The sequence below is a fragment of the Capricornis sumatraensis genome, chromosome X (assembly GCF_032405125.1).
Source record: "Capricornis sumatraensis isolate serow.1 chromosome X, serow.2, whole genome shotgun sequence".
NCBI classification, from domain to species: Eukaryota; Metazoa; Chordata; class Mammalia; order Artiodactyla; family Bovidae; genus Capricornis; species Capricornis sumatraensis.
Genome location: NC_091092.1, coordinates 132,812,373 through 132,833,421, shown reverse-complemented (window position 1 = coordinate 132,833,421; position 21,049 = coordinate 132,812,373). Strand labels below are relative to the sequence as shown.

The following is a 21,049-nucleotide window of genomic DNA, read 5'->3' as shown; positions in this document are numbered from 1 at the left end:
TTCTTCTGTGTATTCCTGCCACCTCTGCTTAGTCTCTTCTGATTCTGCTAGGTTCATACTGTTTCTGTCCTTTATTGTGCCCATCCTTGAATGAAATTTTTCCTTGATATTTCTAATTTTCTTGATGATATCTCTAATCTTTCCCATTCTATTGTTTTCTTCTATTTCTTTGCATTGTTCACTTATGAAGGTCTTCTTATCTCTCCCTGCTATGCTATTCTCTGGAACTCTGCATTCAGTTGGGTTTATCTTTCTTTCTCTCCTTTGCCTTTCACTTCTCTTCTTTTCTCAGCTATTTGTAAGGCCTCCTCAGGAAACCACTTTGCCTTTTTGCATTTCTTTTTCTTTGTGATGGTTTTGGTCACTGCCTGATATACAATGTTATGAACCTCTGTCCATAGTTCTCCAGGCACTCTGTCTACCAGATCTAATCTCTTGAATCTATTCATTACATCCACTGTATAATCATAAGGGATTTGATTTAGGTCATACCTGAATGGCCTAGTGCCTTTCCCTACTTTCAAATTTAAACCTAAATTTGGCAATAAGGAGTTCATGATCTGAGTGACAGTCAGCTTCAGCTCTTGTTTTTGCTGACTGCATAGAGTTTCTCCATCTTCAGCTGCAAAGAATATAATCAATCTGATTTCAGAACTGACCATCTGGTGATGTCCATGTGTATAGTGGTCTGTTGGGTTTTTGGAAAAGGGGTTTGCTATGACCAGTATGTTCTCTTGAGAAAACTCTGCAGGCCTTTGCCCTGCTTCATTTTGTATTGTAAGGCCAAATCTGCCTGTTACTCCAGGTATCTCTTGACTTCCTGCTTTTGCATTCCATTCTCCTATGATGATGGAGAAGGCAATGGCACCCCACTCCAGTACTCTTGCCTGGAAAATCCCATGGATGGAGGAGCCTGGAAGGCTGCAGTCCATGGAGTTGCTAAGAGTCAGACACAACTGACTGACTTCACTTTCACTTTTCACTTTCATGCATTGGAGAAGGAAATGGTAACCCACTCCAGCGTTCTTGCCTGGAGAATCCCAGGGACAGCGGAGCCTGGTGGGCTGCCGTCTATGGGGTCGCACAGAGTTGGACACAACTGAAGCGACTTAGCAGCAGCAGCAGCTCCTATGAGAAAAACGACATCTTTTTCTGTAGGTCTTCATAGAACTGTTCAACTTCAGCTTCTTTGGCATCAGTGGTTGAGGCATAGACTTGGACTAATGTGATGTTGAATGGTTTGCTTGGAAACGAGCCAACAGATGGAGCACAACCTTTAAAAATTATGAATAACTGTATTGTACACCTGTAACCTATATTATTGTACACCTCAATAAAAAAAAGAAAAAAATGTGCTTCCACATCAGTTAGGATCAATAGTTGAATGGAAATTACAAACTGGTTTTTCAAGGACCCAAGGCCACATATAGTTTATTTCTCATCTGAGTTTTAGAATTATCTTAATTCAAAGATGTTTACTCCTTGGAAGGAAAGTTATGACCAACCTAGATAGTATATTCAAAAGCAGAGACATTGCCAACAAAGGTTCGTCTAGTCAAGGCTATGGTTTTTCCAGTGGTCATGTATGGATGTGAGAGTTGGACTATAAAGAAAGCTGAGCGCCGAAGAATTGATGCTTTTGAACTGTGGTGTTGGAGAAGACTCTTGAGAGTCCCTTGGACTGCAAGGAGATCCAACCAGTCCATTCTGAAGGAGATCAGCCCTGGGATTTCTTTGGAAGGAATGATGCTAAAGCTGAAGCTCCAATACTTTGGCCATCTCATGCGAAGAGCTGACTCGTTGGGAAAGACCCTGATGCTGGGAGGGATTGGGGGAAGGAGGAAAAGGGGATGACAGAGGATGAGATGGCTGGATGGCATCACCAACTGGATGGACATGAGTTTGGATAAACTCTGGGGGTTGGTGATGGACAGGGAGGCCTGGAGTGCTGTGGTTCATGGAGTCGCAAAGAGTCAGACATGACTGAGAGACTGAACTAACTGAACGAACTAACTAATGAGTCTCTATGTTAAGAAAAATATAAGGAAATGAGCAGTTTCAAGAGTAACCCTGACTCTGTTTTATCTCAGTTTTATTTTCCTTCCTTTTTTTCATGAAGGCAATTCTTGTAGTTATCTTTGGGGCTGGTCTCAGGGGCTATTTGAGCAGGTGGACTATACTGAGAAAGATAGAACAAGGACCTGGGCCAGGGGGTGGAGAGGGGGGTGGTAATTTTCACTGCTCTGCTCAGAATCTGCAAAGTGGGATGGAAAATGCTTAAGTATTTTCTTAAGGAAAGTCTAGAAAATAATCCTTGTTGAAGGGAACTGAGGTTTGTCTGCTGCTCACACCATAAGGAACCTGGTTTCCCCACCAGTTTTCATGGTGCTTCTCTCTCTCCCTTTCTCTCAGGTCTCCTACGTAAAAGCGATTGATATCTGGATGGCGGTGTGCCTTCTGTTTGTGTTTGCAGCCTTACTGGAATATGCAGCGGTGAACTTTGTCTCCAGGCAGCACAAGGAGTTTCTGAGGCTCCGGAGAAGACAGAAGAGGCAAAATAAGGTACTGTTGACTCTGAGTGCAGACAAAGTCAGGTAGAGTTCGAGGTGTTTAACCAGCCAATGTAATTTAGAAAACAGAACAACACATAGTGAACAAGAAGCTGAAGCTAATTTTTGTCCTGATTCATATACTGAATTACTGCTCAGGTTGGTCCTTTAAAATTGGGACAGAGTTGTCACATTTAGCAAAGAAAATTCATCAAGAGATGAATGGATAAAACAGATGTGGTATACATATACAATGGAATATTACTCAGCCATAAAAAGAATGGAATAATGTAATTTGGAGCAATATGGATGGACTTAGAGATTATCATACTAAGTGAAGTAAGTCAGACAGAGAAAGACAAATATCATATGGTACCACTTATAGGTGGAATCTAAAAAATGATACAAATGAACTTATTTATAAAACAGAAATAGACTCACAGAAATAGAAACAAACTTATGGTTACCAAAGGGCAAAGGGAGAGGAGGGATAAATTAGGAGATTGGGAATAACGTGTACACACTACTCACTATGGAGAACAGTGTGGAGATCTCCTTAAAAACTACGAATAAAACCACCATATGACCCAGCAATCCCACTACTGGGCATATACCCTGAAAGTGAAAGTGAAGTCGCTCAGTTGTGTCCAACTCTTTGCGACCCTATGGACTATAGCTCACCAGGCTCCTCCGTCCATGGGATTTTTCCAGGCAAGAGCTCTGGAGTGGGTTGTCATTTCCTTCTCTGGAGGATCTTCCTGACCCAGGGATTGAACCTGGTCTCCTGCATTATATACCCTGAGCAAACCATAATTCAAAAAGACACAGGTACCCCAATGTTCATTGCAGCACTATTTACAATAGCTAGGACATGGAAGCAACCTAGATGTCCATCGGCAGATGAACAGATAAAGAAGTTATGGTACATATGGAATATTACTCAGCCATAAAAAGGAACAAATTTGAGTCAGCTCTAGTGATGTGGATGAACCTAGAGCCTGTTATACAGAGTGAGAAAAACAAATATCATATATTAACACTTTATATATGGAATCTAGAAAATTATACTGATGAACCTATCTGCAGGGCAGGAAGAGAGACACAGACATAGAGACTGGTGGACACAACGGTGGAAGGAGAGGGAGGGACAAATTGAGAGTAGCACTGAAACATCTACATTAGCATATGTAAATTAGATAGCTAGTGGGAAGTGACTTTAAAACACAGGGAGCTCAAATTAGTACTCTGTGACAACCTAGAGGGGTAGGATCAGGTTGGGGGTGGGGGGAGGCTCACTAGGGAGGGGACATACATATCCTTATGACTGATTCACACTGTTGTATAGCAGAAACCAATACAACATTGTAAAGCAATTATCCTCCAAGTAATAATTTAAAAAGAGGCCAAAAATCATATATATACTACTATATATAAAAAAAGTAAATGACAAAGGACCTACTGTATAGCACAGGGAACTTTACTCAGTATCTTATAATAACTGATAATGGAAAAGAACCTGAACAAGATTTCATATATATACACACATATATATGACTGAATCTCTTTGCTGTACACCTGAAACTAACACAACATTGTAAATTAACTATATTTCAATTAAAAAATATACAGGGCACACAAGCCTGAATTTCAGATAAATGATAAACAATATTTAGTATAAGTATATCCCAGATGTTACATGGAACAGACTTATATTAACACATTATTCCTTGTTTATCTGAAATTAAAATCAAACTGAGAGCCTTGTGTTTTGCTACAGCCTAGCAACTGTAGCTGGAGATATATATTCCATCTGACAAAATGACTTTAAAACCTTGTTGTTTTGAACATTAATAGTTTGTGTGTCTTTGAGCACAAAACTACTTTGACTTTTTCATGAATTGCTTGGCTTTATGTAAATAAGGTCCCTAATCATGTTGATTTCAACCTGATAAATCCAAGTAGACTGATTTCATTGTCTCAACTTAAATTTTAATGCAGAAACTCCAAATTTACATTACCTAGAAGTTTGAAGTTGGAAATACATGGCTCAAAATCTCCACTTCAGTGGTTCCCAAACTTGCCTGCACATTAGAATAGTTTGGAGATCTTTCAAAAATCCCAAACCTTGGTCATACCTCATACCCATTCATCTCAGTCTCGGAATGGGGCACAGGAGTATCTCTGAAGCTCCCCAGGTAATTCCAAGTGCAGACGCATTTGGGAAGCAGTGGTCTGGTTTATAATACAATTTCATATAGCACTCCAGAAGCCTTGCATTTGTTTTCAGTTTCAGATTCCAGGAGAGAAACATGCTCTTTGGTATGTAGAACATTAGTGCCTGTAACAATATCACTAGAGAACTGAAGTTAAAGTTTTACACACAGGAGATGAAAGAGAGTTTTCAAAATCTCCTCCCCCTAAAAAATGATAAATTGAACCCGCTGGTAAAGCCATAGTTACATACTACTCTGTCGGAGCAAAAACAAAAATGTTTCATTGTCCATTTTAATGCTTCCAAATACCTAGATGTAAAGGTGAACATTGTAAGGTATGCTCTTTTTTAAATTTTTATTTATTAATTTTTGGTTGTGCTAGGTCTTCCTTGCTGCTGAAGGGCTTTCTCTAGATGCAGAGAGTGGGGGTTACTCTCTAGTTGCGGTACACGGGCTTTTCATTGCAGTAGGTTCTCTACTAGCAGAGCGTGGGCTTAGTTGCCCTGTGGCATGTGGACTCTTCCTGGACCAGGGATCAAACCCATGTCCCCTGCATTGGCAGGCATATTCTTAACCACTGGACCACCAAGGAAGTCTGAACATTGCAATTAGATGTTGCTTACATTGACGAGCTTATATGTGTAAAAACTGAGTTATTACAGCATGTGCCAAAATGCTTCCTTCACATACTCTGGGCTGGTAGCCTGTGTGCTGCCCTCTTTCTCTCTTTCCCTCATCCCAGGAAACAATACACATCGGTGCATGCCCTTCGCTGCACATTGCTCAATATCTAGCCTCTCTCAATTTTCACCTCCCTGATGGTGCTAACCATTTCTCGAACCTCTTCCATAGATGTCTAGCACAAAGTGGCAGAAGTTTGAGGTCACATGTGCCACTCAGGAAAAATTACTAGAATGTAAAGGTATTACAGTTACATAAATTGTATTCTCAGAATTCCCTGGTTTAGCTTAGTAATTACCCACTGAGTGTATGCTCTCCCAGACCAGAAATAGAAAAGGAGTTTCATTTTGCTCCCTGATTCTGAATAACTGGGAATACTTTCATGGAATGCTATGTGGAGGATTCTTAGGTTGTGTCTGTATCTTATCATAAGACACTTGGAATGCTTGTTAAAAATAGAGAGAGTGTCATATCTCAAATCTTGTGAAACAGAGTCTGCAGGGAGGTCACTGAGAATTACTACTTTTCACAAGTGTCCCAGTGAGTCCTACGATAAGGCTGTTTGGGGGAAACGTGGGCAGTATTAGAGCAGGTGGTAGAGAATGAGAAAGATAAAAGAGTAGCAAATGAGGTTGGAGAAATGGTAATTTCAAGTTCATATAAGACTTTGTAGACCAGTATGAATGAATAGATTTTATTCTGATTGGATTAGAATCACTGGCTAGATTCAACATAGCAAATATCAGGATGTTGAGTGGGTAGTTCATGAGAAGCAGCAGCAGATTAGTCAGGAGGCTATCACAGAAATATGGGGACATGTTGCTGGCATAGACTGTGGTACTGGTCATCGAAGTGGTCAGAGTCAAGATTCATTCATTCATTTCAAAAATATTTGATTCATATCGTGTGCCAGGAGCTACATACATCATTAGAATACATAATTGAATGGCACAGACAAAATGCAATTCCATGATGAAACTTAGATTCTAGTGATTATTCTTTTGGGGTAAAACCAACAGGTCATGCTGATGTATTTGATGTGGGGAGGTGAGGAAAAGAGAGGAATATGTCTCAGATTCTTGGCTTCAACAACTTGTTAGGTAGTGTTTAAGATGGGACTACTGCAGACTTGGGGTAGAACTCAGGTCATTTTGATGCCATTAAATTTAGATGCCTGTAAGACATGCCAGTAGGGTTAGCAAGTAATTATATAGGTAAACACACCTAAGGGAGAGAAGAAATCTGAAAAAGGATCTTTGAGAGTAACCAGCAAACAATGTTTTAAATCCACAAAACTGGGTAAGATCACCTAAGTGTAAATTCACAAAAAAGGTAACCATGTGAGGTGATGGGTATGTTAATTAGTTTGATGGTAGTAATCATTTCACAGTGTACACTTATAGCAGAACCTCACACTGTACATCTTAAATACACTCAACTGTTATTTGTCAATTATAAAGTTCGTTGGGGGGGGGGCGCTAAACTTAACTACAACATTGAGTAATGAAATCATTCCTCAAAGAAAAGGAAAAAAAAAAAAAAAAAAAAGCTCTGAGAATGGAACACTCCACCATTTAAAAAGCCTGTCTAGAACAAAGGAAATGATGGCAGAGTTTAGACATCACTTCCATTTGCCTTTGCTGTGCAGGAGAGCCTAGAAGATAGCATGGAAGATAATGTAGGATAATGGGAGGAACCTTTTTTCAAAATGGAAGATAAAAGAACATGTTTAACAATAGGAATACTGTAGCGAAAAGGGAAAAATCAACACTGCAGTGAAAGAACAGCATAATTTCAAGGGGAAAAAAAACACCTTGAGAAGAAAGGATGACAATTCAGAGCCAAGGGCCAGGGTTAGCCTTACACGGGGACAGATATTTCAGCCATTTTAATAATGACTTATATTAGGGTCAGTGCATTCATGAGGATACCAAAACAGTTAGATAATTTGCCCATGCTCATGAGCCACAAAGTAGCACAGCAAGATCTGAAGTGTGATACTGTCTCCAGAGACCATGTGCTTTACCACCATACAGACAAAAGGGAAGTGTCAGTGGGTGCTGACCCACTGGTAGTTTGATGATGGTATAATGTAGAACTTCTAATTGCTCCTATCATTTCCAAGGATCATCAGGGAAGTTATAAGCTGAAAAAGGGATGGAAAGAAGGAATATAGAAAGTTTAAGGAGGAAAGAGATATGATATTAAATACTAGTTTGGGAGAGTAAAAAACCAATGCTCTCAAGAGAGAGATGGGATCAGGATGCTGAGTCAAATGTAGTGGGAGACTGCATCTGAGGTCTATGGTTATGAATTTAAAGTTTAAGCTGAAATTTAAAACTTTAATTAAAACAACAAGCAGGTGTGTGTCCCTTTGTAGTCAAGGCTATTACTACCACTGACAATTAAATTTGGAAAAAAAAAAAAAAGAGGAGGCATTTCCAATTATTTATCCCTTAGGAAATGACATCTTTCCAAGCCAGTGCTTTTCACATTTTTTGAGTCTAAACTATGTTAACAAAAAATGGTAACAAGAACTCGCAGTGATTGAGGGCTTACTATAAACCAGGCACTAATCTAGGTATTTTCCATACAGGAATTGATTTAATCCCCACAACAGAAAGTCCTAGTTCTGCCTATTTTTCTGATGCCCGGTGTAATTTGGCATTTGTCCTGAATTATTAGTTCTAAAATAAGACACCTATTAATAGTTGCATTAAAATAAACTGAGATGGGTTTGGTAGACCTTTACTCTGTATACATCTGCTTTCTGTCATGGTGTGATTTTCTGGGGTGGGGGCCTACAGGTGCAGTACACAAGTTCTCACTTCAACATGTGCTGAAATCTAAAAAAAAAAAAATCACCACCTGTGGCCTCTGCTCTTGAACCTTTCCAAAAGCAATGTCAGAGCTAACACTCTTCCCAGGGTAACTGGAACAGAAGTTGCTGATAAAATGAAGTGCACTCAGACAAAAAAGGCTGGGGATAAATAAATCTTTCATTCAGTCTGTCAGTGGTGAGATAATGCTGTCCTGCTAACAAGCATTTGGGACACCAGCCTTGGCCCATGACATGGCATGCAAAACCCATTAAGCCCCTAGGCAACTACTTGGTGGGGTCAGTGGTAAACATGGGAAAATCATAGGTTCGGTGAACATGAGACCATCATCATAGAGGCTGAGCAGTCTTGCTGTGGGCATCTGAATGCTCATGATCGAATGGCTTTGTGATTTTTTGATCATTTAAATCTGTAATTGCCTTATTATTTGATAATTACTGCAAAATAAAAAGAAGACCATTATTATAGAGCTGAATGGTCCATGCCACTTTCCACTACCAAAACTGTTCCTGTTGGGATAAAATGTGGTCATCCTGTCAATAATGAAGGCAGTATTCTTACCTCCATCCTACAGAGGACAAGGGGAAAGCACTGAGAGGTTAAGTAAAACGACCAAAGCCACACTTGCAGGCAACTTGCCTCCAGTGTCCCTGACCTCAGCTACTGCTGTGCACAGTTCACGTTTTACATCTTACATTCTGATCCAGTATCTCTCGCTCACTCACACACTTAACATCTCTCATGTACCCTAATATTTTCTACTATGTTTTTTTTAAGGCTGGTCCATCAGGGATGAGGTTGGAGTGAGGCAAGTGCAATTAGTCACATGAGTACAGGGTCAGATCTTGTTTTTATTTAAATCTGGTATTTTTTTTCACCACGGATTTTTGCATTAATAAGGAATTTTTCAAATATTGCATAAGTACTGGGGTTTTGGCACCCTTACATTTTGCACCCGAGACCTTACTCACCTTGCCCTAGTTTCAGCCCAGCTGGTGATGAACTATTAAATTTTCATAGACCCTACTAGGTTGTAGCCTGAATATAAAACAAAAACAAGCCACCATTTTTAAATGTTCAATGTTTCCAATGAAAAAGGGCATCTCTTTAGTTTCCCACTAGGAAACTGACCTCCCCAGCACAATACAGTAGATTCTTTAGACAGTGTAAGAATATCCGAGAACAGATTACTTCCCAAAGTGAAACTGGCATGATGATTTATTCAAGGAAGGTGTTTATGGAGGGAGCCCCTGAGACTACAATTACTTATGTGGGAAGAGCGGTGCTTACTGAACAAGTTATGAAATGGGGTCACTTTCAAGGAGGGGGCAGGCAATTTGCAACTAGGTGCATTCGCTTTTCCTTTTCTACATCTCAAAAAGCAGCCAGTTTTATCAAAGCTGAGTTTCTCAGTAACAATCAAGCCAAGATCTTCACTGACACATACTGTAAATCCCTATGATTGGGCCAACCTTGGTCTATTAGAAGTTGATGCCCAGGATATATGTAGGAAAATCCTATTTTTATATACCCTCAGCTCCAGTAAGTCTTCACACCATGTGATAGTTTAACAACTGTCCCACAAGAACTTTAAAGCCTCACTTGCACCTCACTCACCCTGTCTTTTTATATTTGGCCACACTACTCCTAACTTTGGCATTGTGCCTGATTTCAGAGGTTTCCAGTTACCCATAGAGCCCTGGCTTCTTTATTTTCAGTAACTAAACAGAAATTGAAGCTGTTTGAGAACACGGTTATGACTTCTAAGCTACTTAAGGCTGAGCTGCCTTTTAAAGGGAATGTTGTAAATACACTGTTTAGACTTCAGTCTCCCCAGAAGAAAATAAGAGATCTTAACCTAATTGGCAGAGAAGGCAATGGCACCTCACTCCAGTACTCTTGCCTGGAAAATCCCATGGATGGAGGAGCCTGGTGGGCTGCAGTCCATGGGGTCGCTAAGAGTCAGACACGACTGAGTGACTTCACTTTCACTTTTCACTTTCATGCATTGGAGAAGGAAATGGCAACCCACTCCAGTATTCTTGCCTGGAGAATCCCAGGGATGGGGGAGCCTGGCAGGCTGCCATCTATGGGGTCACACAGAATCGGACACAACTGAAGCGACTTAGCAGCAGCAGCAGCAACCTAATTGGACAACAGGGTGAGAATGTGAGGCCCTGACCAAAATGTCTCACATGAAAGTAACTTGGGAAAGTACTCATTTTTCGCAGCTTTCTCTTTCCCTCCCTTATTTATCAGTCCTTCAATTCTTAGCTAAATTGTTAATTTCTCAAAAGATAACTTCTTATTAATTTGAAATATGTATACATATAAGTGAGTCACTTTGCTGGACATCTGAAACTAATACAATCTTTTAAGTCAATTATGCTTCAATTAAAAAAATAATTTCCTGATCCTATAGGGCTAAAAGGATGCCATTCTTTCAAGCATCCATATTACCTAATTTGTTCCTTTTACAAGGGGTCAGATTCTACCCATTTGTTGCATGTTTTACAGAAGAATATAAAATTGACATGTATTGTGGGTATTATTTAGGACACTGTACCTAGAAATACCTGAGTCTTGCTCTCAACCAATCACCTTCCCATTGACCTATTAGAGGAGAATAAACCTACAAACACAGTAACTATTTTACTATTATCCAGGCTTTAGCCTCAAATCCCAGTGCCATGCCTCAGGAGAACACCTTAGAAGAAGCCCTGTCCCTCCACTCAGTAGGTCCAGAAGCTCTGTGCTATTTGCGCCCCAATGTTTCAGAGCCCTTAGATCTCCCACCCACTGCTGAAGGCCATAAGACAAGGACCCAGAGCAGATGTTCATCGAGGAGTGGCTTTTTCACACCCATGGGGTCCTGGAATGTCCCCAGTCAGACCAATACTCCTCCTTAAGGACCAAAGTCTACTTCCTCTCTTCCTGGGGACATCCCTTTAAACACTTAAACATGGTGAACTGGAAGGCCTTTTCAAAGTTTCTGGGCTGAACTGACCAAGTCCTTCCTATGGTATGGCTTATAGCTCCTCAGCATACTGGCCACCCTTTCTGTAGATTGCTAGTGACATCTTGAAGTATGAATCACAGAATGTGACAGTCCAGGCATGATCAGGATGTAACACAGAAAACCAGCAATATCCCCTCTGTTTATCTGCACTTTTCATAGAACATTAAATTACAGTAGTGCTTTTCAGTAGTCATATTCCACATTTGACTCCTTTTGATGTTGCTAATGCTTGTTCATTTCCCAAGTCTTTTTTCCTATTAATACAAATAGCTGTCAAGTTACCTGTTCTTAATTATGTGCTTGATTTTTTCCAAACCTAAACAAAGGACTTTATATTTATTGTTACAAATTTTTACCTCATTGAATTTGGCCCATTTTTTAGATGGCATTAATCTTCTTCACAGTGATTTAGTTATCTGGAAAATTAGCTACCACATCTAGCTCTTTAACAAACACTGACAAATAGGTGCTAATGCCCTTCAAGCAAAGGCCACCAGGAACAAGCCAGTAGTTAAGTTAGGCTTACTGTTCTTTGCAGCAAGGAAGAATGTGTACTATAGAGAGGACTCTAAACTAGGCGATTTGGGAAGAAAGTCTAAGGAAGCAGAGGTCTGCTCTAGACTGGATGCTGTCAGAAAGCAGGGGAAATTCTAGGATTAGGTATCTCAATAAATCTTATTTATAGGAGGGCAGACTAGAGTTAGAATAAAATTTTATTTGGTAAAGAAGAAGGAATCACTCATTTTAACTGAAAGATGTTGAGTATTTTCTGAGTGTCAGAGTGAGCTTGTTCTTATCTGTGCTTAGCTAACATTACGAAGTGACCTTGTTTTGTTTCACTACTCTGATCATAGTCTCAGAGTAACCTTGAGGATGGTATCCTGCAAGATGATTTGAACCATCAACATACAAACAGAAGCTCTGTAATTTACCAGTTATGTGACTTTGGCAGGTTACTTTTAAAAAGAGTCTCTCTGCCTCTGTCTTCTCATCTGTAAATAGAGTTAACATGTATTTATCTTAGAGGACTGTGGTGAAAATGAGTTTTCATGGGTAAAGCTCCTACAACAGGCCCTGGCATGTGCTAAGTTCTATGTATAGTGAGTGCTTGTTTGAGTATCCACTTTCTTCACCTCTAAGGTATATGTATCCTTTATGAACAGGATCATAAAGGTTTTGCTCAATTTATGAGAGAACATATTCTATACATTGGGCTTCCCATGTGACACAGTGGTAAAGAATCTGCCTGCTAATGCAGGAGGCATGGGTTCGATCCCTGAGTCAGGAAGATCCACTGGAGTAGGAAACGGCAACCCAATCCAGTATTCTTGGCTTGAAAATTCCATGGACAAAGGAGCCTGACAGGCTACAGTCCATGGGGTTGCAAAGAGTCAGACACAACTGAGCTACTGAGCATGCGCGCGCACACACACACACATTCTACAGATTAAAATCAACTATCTTAGAATACAGCAATAGGCTGCCAACATGCCCCCTCCCCCATTTTTATTCCTCTTATCTTTCTTTCACAAAGGGAGATTAGATTGCACAGCAAGATGTCACCCATGTACAGCTATTTTTATAATCATAGAGTTGAAATAATGAATTTGTGCTTTTACTCTACAGTGTCTATACAAGAGAAGCAGAAAGATTAAGTGCAACCTGAATTCTTCCATTTTATGTCCCAGTGCTAAGATGTAGTTTAGCCACAGTCAGTCAGCACAAGACCACTTTTCTCAAAGTCAGAGAGCCCTTTAAGACGCTGCCAACTCCATCCTCAAGTCTGCTTGCTTGTAAGCCTCATAAGCATCCTATTCTAATAAATCACTTATCTACAAAAAAAAAAAAAGACCCTGCCAATTCAATTAGAATGTAAATGGACTTTAAAAGAAGGCTGCTGAAATGCAGACATCACTACCACTAAGCCTAACTGCCAAACAAATCTAAGCAAATGGGGAATCCATTGAACTATAATTAGAGTAGGGTCATCCTTTGAGAATCTTAAATGGCAACCCACTCCAGTATTCTTGCCTGGAGAATCCCATGGAGAGAGGAGCCTGGTAGGCTACAGTCCACGGGGTCGCAAGGAGTCGGACACGACTGAGCTACTTCACTTCACCTTTCTCTTAGTCGGACAACTATGAAACTGAACTGAATTGAACACCTTTCTCTGCCTCTCCAAAAGCTTGTTTTTGTTCAGTCACTCAGTCATGACCATCTCTTTGCGACCCCATTGACTGCAGCACACCAGTCTTCACCATCCTTCCCTGTCTCCTGGAGTTTGCTCAAATTCATGTTCATTGAGTCAGTGATGCTATCCAACCATCTCATCCTCTGTCGCCCTCTTCTCCTCCTGCCCTCAATCTTTCCCAGCATCAGAGTCTTTTCAAATGAGTCAGCTCTTCACAGAAGGTGGCCAAAGTGTTGGAGCTTCAGCTTCAATATCAGTCCTTCCAACGAATATTCAGGGTTGATTTCCTTTAGGATGGACTGGTTGGATCTTCTTGCTGTCCAAGGGACTCTCAAGAGTCTTCTCCACACTACAGGTGGAAAGCATCATTTTTTCGGCACTCAGCCTTCTTTATGGTCCAACTCTCACATCCATACATGACTACTAGAAAACCATAGCTTTGACTATAAAGACCTTTGTCTGCAAATATGCTGTCTAGGTTTGTCAGAGCTTTTTTTCCAAGGAGCAAGCGTCTTTTAATTTCATGGCTGCAATCACTGTCTGCAGTGATTCTGGAGCCCAAGAAAATAAAGTCTGGCACTGTTTCTATGGTTTCCCTATCTATTTGCCATGAAGTGATGGGACTGGATGCCATGATCTTCGTTTTTTGAATGCTGAGTTTTAAGCCAGCTTTTTCAATCTCCTCTTTCACCTTTATCAAGAGACTGTACAGTAGGACCTTGTTGTCTATCCATCCGATATATATAATAGTTTGCATCTTCTAATCCCAAACTCCCACTCTTGGAATCTCTGAGAGCCAGTGTAGAACAAGCCTCAGAGGGAAGAAGAAGTTGGGATATTTACCCCCTGCCCTCAACAGTTATTAATGGAGGGCTGTTTCTGCAGTAAGCAGTATTGCCAGCTTGCCCTGCAAAACTTGAGCATGCTTTTGGGGCCTAAGACACTCTCCTTTTTCTCACAACAAGGTAGGCAGAGCTTGTAGCAGAAAACCATGATTGTACAGTGAGTGCTGTAGGGATATGGGGCGGCATCCACAGTGTTTACATACAGCCTCTATCATCGTATCATGACAGCCTCTACCATGTGTACATAGACTAATGAGCAGACACATTTTCTGTCTCTCCCTGGACTGTAAGCATCTCAAGGGCGAACTCTGAGGATGGCTTATAGAAGGTATGCAATACATCTAAACTGGGTCTATGAATGAATGAATCTCAAAGCAAAGGAAAACAATCATTTTGAAGAGAAGAAAATCAGAGTCAGATATGACCCAGTAGGAAGGAAGGTAGTAAAGAAAATATAGATAATAGGAAATAGCCTCAGATAAAAGAACTAGAGGAAAACAGTAAAAAGACAGGGATTTAATTGCAAGGCTGCTTCTCCAAGTCACTTTTCTTTTTGCAAAAGGAAATTCCATATTGCATGCCCTAAAAGAATAGTCAATCATAATAACTTGGAAGAAGGAACATCTGAAAAATATTTTAGGACTATATACCCCTGACAAGCACCAGCTCTTTACCTTGATGATACAGGGAAATTACAAAGTACCATGACATTTGTTTTTTCTTGCTGGCTTTCACAATTAAGTCCAAACTCCTAATTCACTCAGGTCTGTTAAAGCCGCATCTAAACCCCTCAACCTTTAAGACAAAAAATAAACATGCTGCCTACCTCCCAGGCGAAGCATTTACAACCTCTTCAAAATCCTGCTTGCTACGGAAGCAGTTGTTACCTTAATTAATGATCTATGAAATCCTCTTTAAACACTTTGTGCAAACCTGTGGCAGAATATGGAAAAAATGCTAAATGACTGAAGAGAACATGCACTGTTTTACTGTCTTTGTCTTGAAAGAAGAAAATTTCCATCCAAGGACCAAAAAAAAAGGAAGCTTGCATTTTCAATCTAAAAATATCTTTATAAAGTATTTTCTGTTTGTTAATCTTTCAATGGCTAGCTTCCCAACATGGAATCTGTGTGGTTAATGTCCTTGACATGACTATGCACACATTTATAGCAAAGGTGTGAGGCAAACATGGTATTTTATTACTGAAAGGCATTTTAGAAGTTCTCTGGAATCTCATTACCCAATGTATGGGTCTCTGGACTAGCTGCATCAGCATTACCTTGCATGCAATTGTTAGAAAAGTCTCAGGCTCTGACCTACTAAGTCATAATCTCTTGGCCTGGGGCCCGGGAATTGGTATGTTATCTAGGTCTCAAATGATGCTCGTGTGCTTCAAAGTTGGAGAAGTATTGATCTAGAGCAGAATAGTCAAGATGGAGTCCATATACCAGCAACTCCGGTGAGTTGTTAATTACAGTCTGCAACTGGGAAAGTGCATTTGTTATTGGTTATTCTCAATTCCTGTGCTAGTATAACGAGTGAGGATTCCTATGCATTCTCCCAGTTTGAGTAACAAGCCCAGGGTAGAAACACCTATTTGAAGCGATGTACTCCATGGAATTAAAAGATGCTTGCTGCTTGGAAGGAAAGCTATGACAAACCTAGATAGTGTATTAAAAAGCAAAGACATCATTTTGCCGAAAAAGGTCTGTATAGTCAAGTGAAGTGAAGTTGCTCAGTCGTGTCCGACTCTTCGCAACCCCATGGACTCTAGCCCACCAGGCTCCTCCGTCCATGGGATTTTCCAGGTAAGAGTACTGGAGTGGGGTGCCATTGGTTTTTTTTCCAGTAGTCATGTACAGATGTGAGAGTTGGACCATAAAGAAGGCTGGGCACTGAAGACATGATGCTTTTGAATTGTGGAGTTGGAGAATACTCTTGAAAGTCCCTTGGACTGCAAGGAGATCAAACCACTAAGTCCTAAAGGAAATCAACCCTGAACATTCATTGGAAGGACTGATGCTGAAGCTGAAGCTCCAATACTTTGGCCACCTAATGCAAAGGGCCAACTCATTGGAAAAGACATTGATGCTGGGAAAGATCAAAGGCAAAAGGAGAAGAGGGCAGCAGAGGATGAGATGGTTAGATAGCATCACTGACTCAATGGACGTGAATCTAAGCAAATTCCAGGAGATAGTGGAGGACACGGGAGCCTGGTGTGCTGCAGTCCATGGGGTTGCCAAGAGTCAGACATGACTTTAGGACTTAGCAACAATAAAGATTATGCACGGGGCTTCCCTGATAGCTCACTTGGTAAAGAACCTGCCTGCAATACAGGAGACCCCGGTTTGATTCCTGGGTTGGGAAGATCTGCTGGAGAAGGGATAGGCTACCTACTCCAGTATTCTGGGCTTCCCCTGTGGCTCAGCTGGTAAAGAATCCGCCTGCAATGCAGGAGGCCTGGGTTCAATCCCTGGGCTGGGAGGATCCCCTGGAGAAGGGAAAGGCTACCCACTCCAGTATTCTGGCCTGGAGAATTCCATGGACTGTATAGTCCATAGTGTCTCAAAGAGTTGGACATGACTGAGACTTTCACTTTTCACACACAAACCACAGTGCCTTACACACAGCCAACACTCATCAAATATTTCCTTTCTCTTCCTTTGTCTGTTTTGTTTTGTTTTAAGCCCACAAAAAAGGTCATCAGCAATCTTCTAAACAGCTGAGGCTATCATTCATCTTTCAATCTGAAGAGCCTGTCACATTGTCTAGTACATACTAGGTTCTTGAGAAATGTTGAATGAATTGCTGGTTTCAACTCAGGGCTCCTTGCTCAGTGGCCTGAAGGTGGGAAATCAGTCAGCAATAAGTCATTAGAAGTCATGTATTTCTTAGGCAGGGCATTTTAAAGATCCAAAATTATGTCTTCACAAGAATCCAGCCCACTGGCATCTGACTTCTAGCCCCACACAAAAATCTATGGGGAAAGAAATAGACAGTTACCTGGAATAGTATAATTGAGTTCTTGATGTAAAAGTATCTCCACATGCTCCTCTGACTCTTGAAAACAACCCTGCATATTATTTTGATTAATTTCACTGCCTACTGTTCAGTGCATAAGAGGCTCACAACTATATTATTCAATTCCAACCTAAAAAAGGAAAGCATTTAGGAGAGAATAGGGAAAATGTGTGGCTACTGCTAGAGGTGGCAGGAGGAAGTGCCTCTGGGAGGGAGCTATCATTCTCGAGCTAAGGATGGAAGGTTGAATTGTCATTCAGCAGGCAGACAAGTGAGAGAGAAGAGGACATGGGAAGGCCCAGAGAGGAAGAGAAGTCTGGGTTACTGAGGGAACAGAGAGTTTTTAAAGCAAAGGGTATGTCATGAGAAACAATGGAAAATGAAACTCAAACAGTCTGTTAGGGTCTGATTAAAAGGGGCCTGGCAATCTGTGCCAACAGGATCTGGATGTTTATCCTAGAGGGAAACTATCAGTTCATGGATAACCAGAAAAGTGAATTCAGAAACTTTCATCACTGGATCTTATTTCTTGTAACAAAAAGTTGCTTCCTCTGAGAAGTTCTTAAAAACTTGGAAGCATTTACTGCTACCTCGTTGGTAAAATCAAATAAAAGGTAGAGTCTAGGGCTCAGCAGGAAGTGTCAGAGCCTACCACCATGCCTTATCACAGCAGACTGTCTCCCAGTCTCCCTATGAAACCTCAGCACCTTTTCAAGCATGACAGATGACAGCAGCTATGTATTTAAACAGAACATGTGACTCTTGGTCAGGACTCTTCTGTGGATCTGAAAGCCTCTCTTTTAAATTTTCCTATGACAAGCATGTACCTATCATAGCACATGCCTATCATATGGCAGATACTCAGCAAAGATGTGATAAATGAATAATGATAGCAAAGAAACGAACCAAGACCATTAAACATACTACTTTTCAAATTGTGGGCTGTGAGTGACTTGTGGGTCATCAAATCAGTTCAGTGGCTTATCACCAGCTTCTTTGCAAAATAAAAATTAGAAAAAAATTAGAAAATGTCAGAGTGCATCCTGTTTTGGAAAATTAAATATCACTCTGCAAACCTTTTGTTTCTGTTAGATATATCAATGTGTTTAGGATGTGTGTGCATGTCCTGGCTGGTAATGGAAAATATCTGCTCTATCTTGGTTCACAGCAAAGAAGTGACTTCAGGGTACAGCAGGTTAGGTAAACAAGTTCATCTGAGCTTTTGTGGATTAAACCTTCTCAAATACCCTTAAGACTCAGTCACAAGTTCCGGTAGCACAGGGTCCTTATTTACCTTGCACTCACTATTATGCCTCGCCACAAAGCACTGAGCCCCTTGCCCTACTTACCAGCCCCTATCCACACCCCACCTGATGACTGTGGTGCCCAAGACCCTGTGGGTTCACCAGGAAGTAACCTGTGTCTGTAGCATGGAAGCTGGGTCATAAGGAGGCATACACTGGGGGAAAGAGATACATCTACTCAGGATTTCAAACTGTTTTCTATGAAAATGTATCTTATTATCACCACTTAAGTTTTCCTCGGAGAAGGCAATGGCACCCCACTCCAGTACTCTTGCCTGGAAAATCCCATGGATGGAGGAGCCTGATGGGCTGCAGTCCATGGGGTCGCTGAGAGTTGGACACGACTCAGTGACTTCACTTTCACTTTTCACTTTCATGCATTGGAGAAGGAAATGGCAACCCACTCCAGTGTTCTTGCCTGGAGAATCCCAGGGACGGAGGAGCCTGGTGAGCTGCCGTCTATGGGATCGCACAGAGTCAGACACGACTGAAGTGACTTAGCAGCAGCAGCAAGTTTTCCTCTTTGACTCTGCTTATAACTATTGTGTTGGCATCTTTGAAAAGGAAAAGGAGACAGAGTCTCCACTACATGCCATGTCCTATGCTACCTACCTTCACATACACTCTCTTAATTAGAAACTTGATTGCTGCACAATTAGACCAACGGACTCCGGTATTATTTTCAGTGTGCCCAATCTCTGTCTTCTGAGTTTACTGCAATAAATCTTCCCTCTGGGCCTACAGACAATTTTCTGCCTGAAATCTCAGATCTGGTAACCATAGTAATGAAAGAGAAGGAAGGGACATCTTGGAAATGCAGCACAGATACTTAAAAAAAAAAACAAAAAAAAAAACCTCTGTTATTTTCCATTTCCCTTTTCCTAATTTTTTTCTGCAAGAGTTGCTTACAAGAAGCTACAGTTGAAGTGCTAGTGAATAAATGGGTTTCAGGGAAGGATGACGAAAGCTGAGGCACAGATGATCTACAGAAGTAAACAATCATCCAGAAGAATGGAGCATAGATTGTGTTTCTGGTTCACTTCACTGCTTGCATGTCCTTGGAAGAAGCAACAGGAAAGTGCCTCCTGATGGTTTACAGTCTTCATTTGCTACTAATTTTAACACTGAACCTATAGTCCATCCATACTCAACAGAGTAGACCTAGCTTATGAGGATCATTCAGATTCCAAAAAAAAAAAATATGATCAGCCACAGAAAGTAGGTTTACAGTTTTTCACCTGGAGAAAACGTGTGTGTTTACTGTGCAAAGCAATGAAGTGATGGCCCAGGGACGTTTCTTTTTTAAGGATACGCCTCACTGCCCCTCTGTCAAACCTTCCTAAGGCTTCTCCAAGTCACACCTGGGTGATTCCATCATGATGTTAACCTGCCTCTTCAAAGTTGGGAGGAAGGGATCAAGGGCAAGGCTAAATATAGGTCCAATTCTGTGGATAGAGTTCTCAGTTTTTGAGTTTATTGAGCTCCCTGCAGAAATGAACAGTTTGCCAAACTTTGACAGCCAACAGCACTGACTGCTCTCCCACTGAGCAGCTTTCAGCAGAAATGGAGCAGTGGGAGGGAAGAGGAAAAGGAAAGAAGTGGATATTTGGAAGGGTGTTATTATAGTATGGAGCCTCTAGGCTGTCAAAACTGGCTATGATAAAGAGACCTCCACAAACGTGTAGACTTCTAAAAATATATCCATTTTGTGCCTAGTTTACATAATGCGAGGTTACACATTACTATTTACAGTTTTTTAAATTATTCCATATTATATATTTTATATATTTTGAGAAGGAAATGGCTACCCACTCCAGTATTCTTGCCTAGAGAATCTCATGGACAGAGGGACTGGTAAGCTACAGTCCATGGGATTGCAAAGAGTCAGACATGACTGAACAACTAACACACGTATTACATATTATAATCTTCTCCAACATTATAGCAGCAGCAAGGGACTTGCTGCTTAAGCGAAACCCTTAGAAATGATGACATAGAATAGTATGCAAGTCAAAGATAATGAAAAGCGAAAATATACCAGAACCAAACTGTTGCTGTGTGCTGATTATAGTAGAGCAGAATTTCTCAAAATGGGATTAGAATGAACAGAAACTTCCAGGAGATAATGAGGGTCATAGCAGGGCATAGCTTACTAAGTACATCTTTCCAGCACTTGGGTCAGCACCTTCATTGTGGTTTGCCCTCCTGGACCTCTTAGCAATTTTCATATACAACCAGAGACTCATAATCAGAAGGTACATAAGTAGTCATCTCGTCCCCTAACCCACATCAATACCCAACATTTCCAACAAATGATCAAACACTTGAATATCTAACAACAAGAAATTCATTACCTTCCAAGATGTCATGCTCCATGTTCAGGCAC

General features: G+C 40.8%; 1 protein-coding gene across 2 annotated transcripts in view; it reads left to right on the top strand.

The window, feature by feature from the left end:
* The window catches only part of GLRA2 (glycine receptor alpha 2), a 206,737-nt gene that overhangs the window by 170,205 nt on the left and 15,483 nt on the right, over positions 1 to 21,049 (top strand). For both annotated transcript variants that reach the window (XM_068962485.1, XM_068962484.1), the window contains exon 8: positions 2,413 to 2,562. In XM_068962485.1, the coding sequence (XP_068818586.1) occupies positions 2,413 to 2,562 (150 nt within the window). The remainder of the gene's footprint in view (positions 1 to 2,412; positions 2,563 to 21,049) is intronic.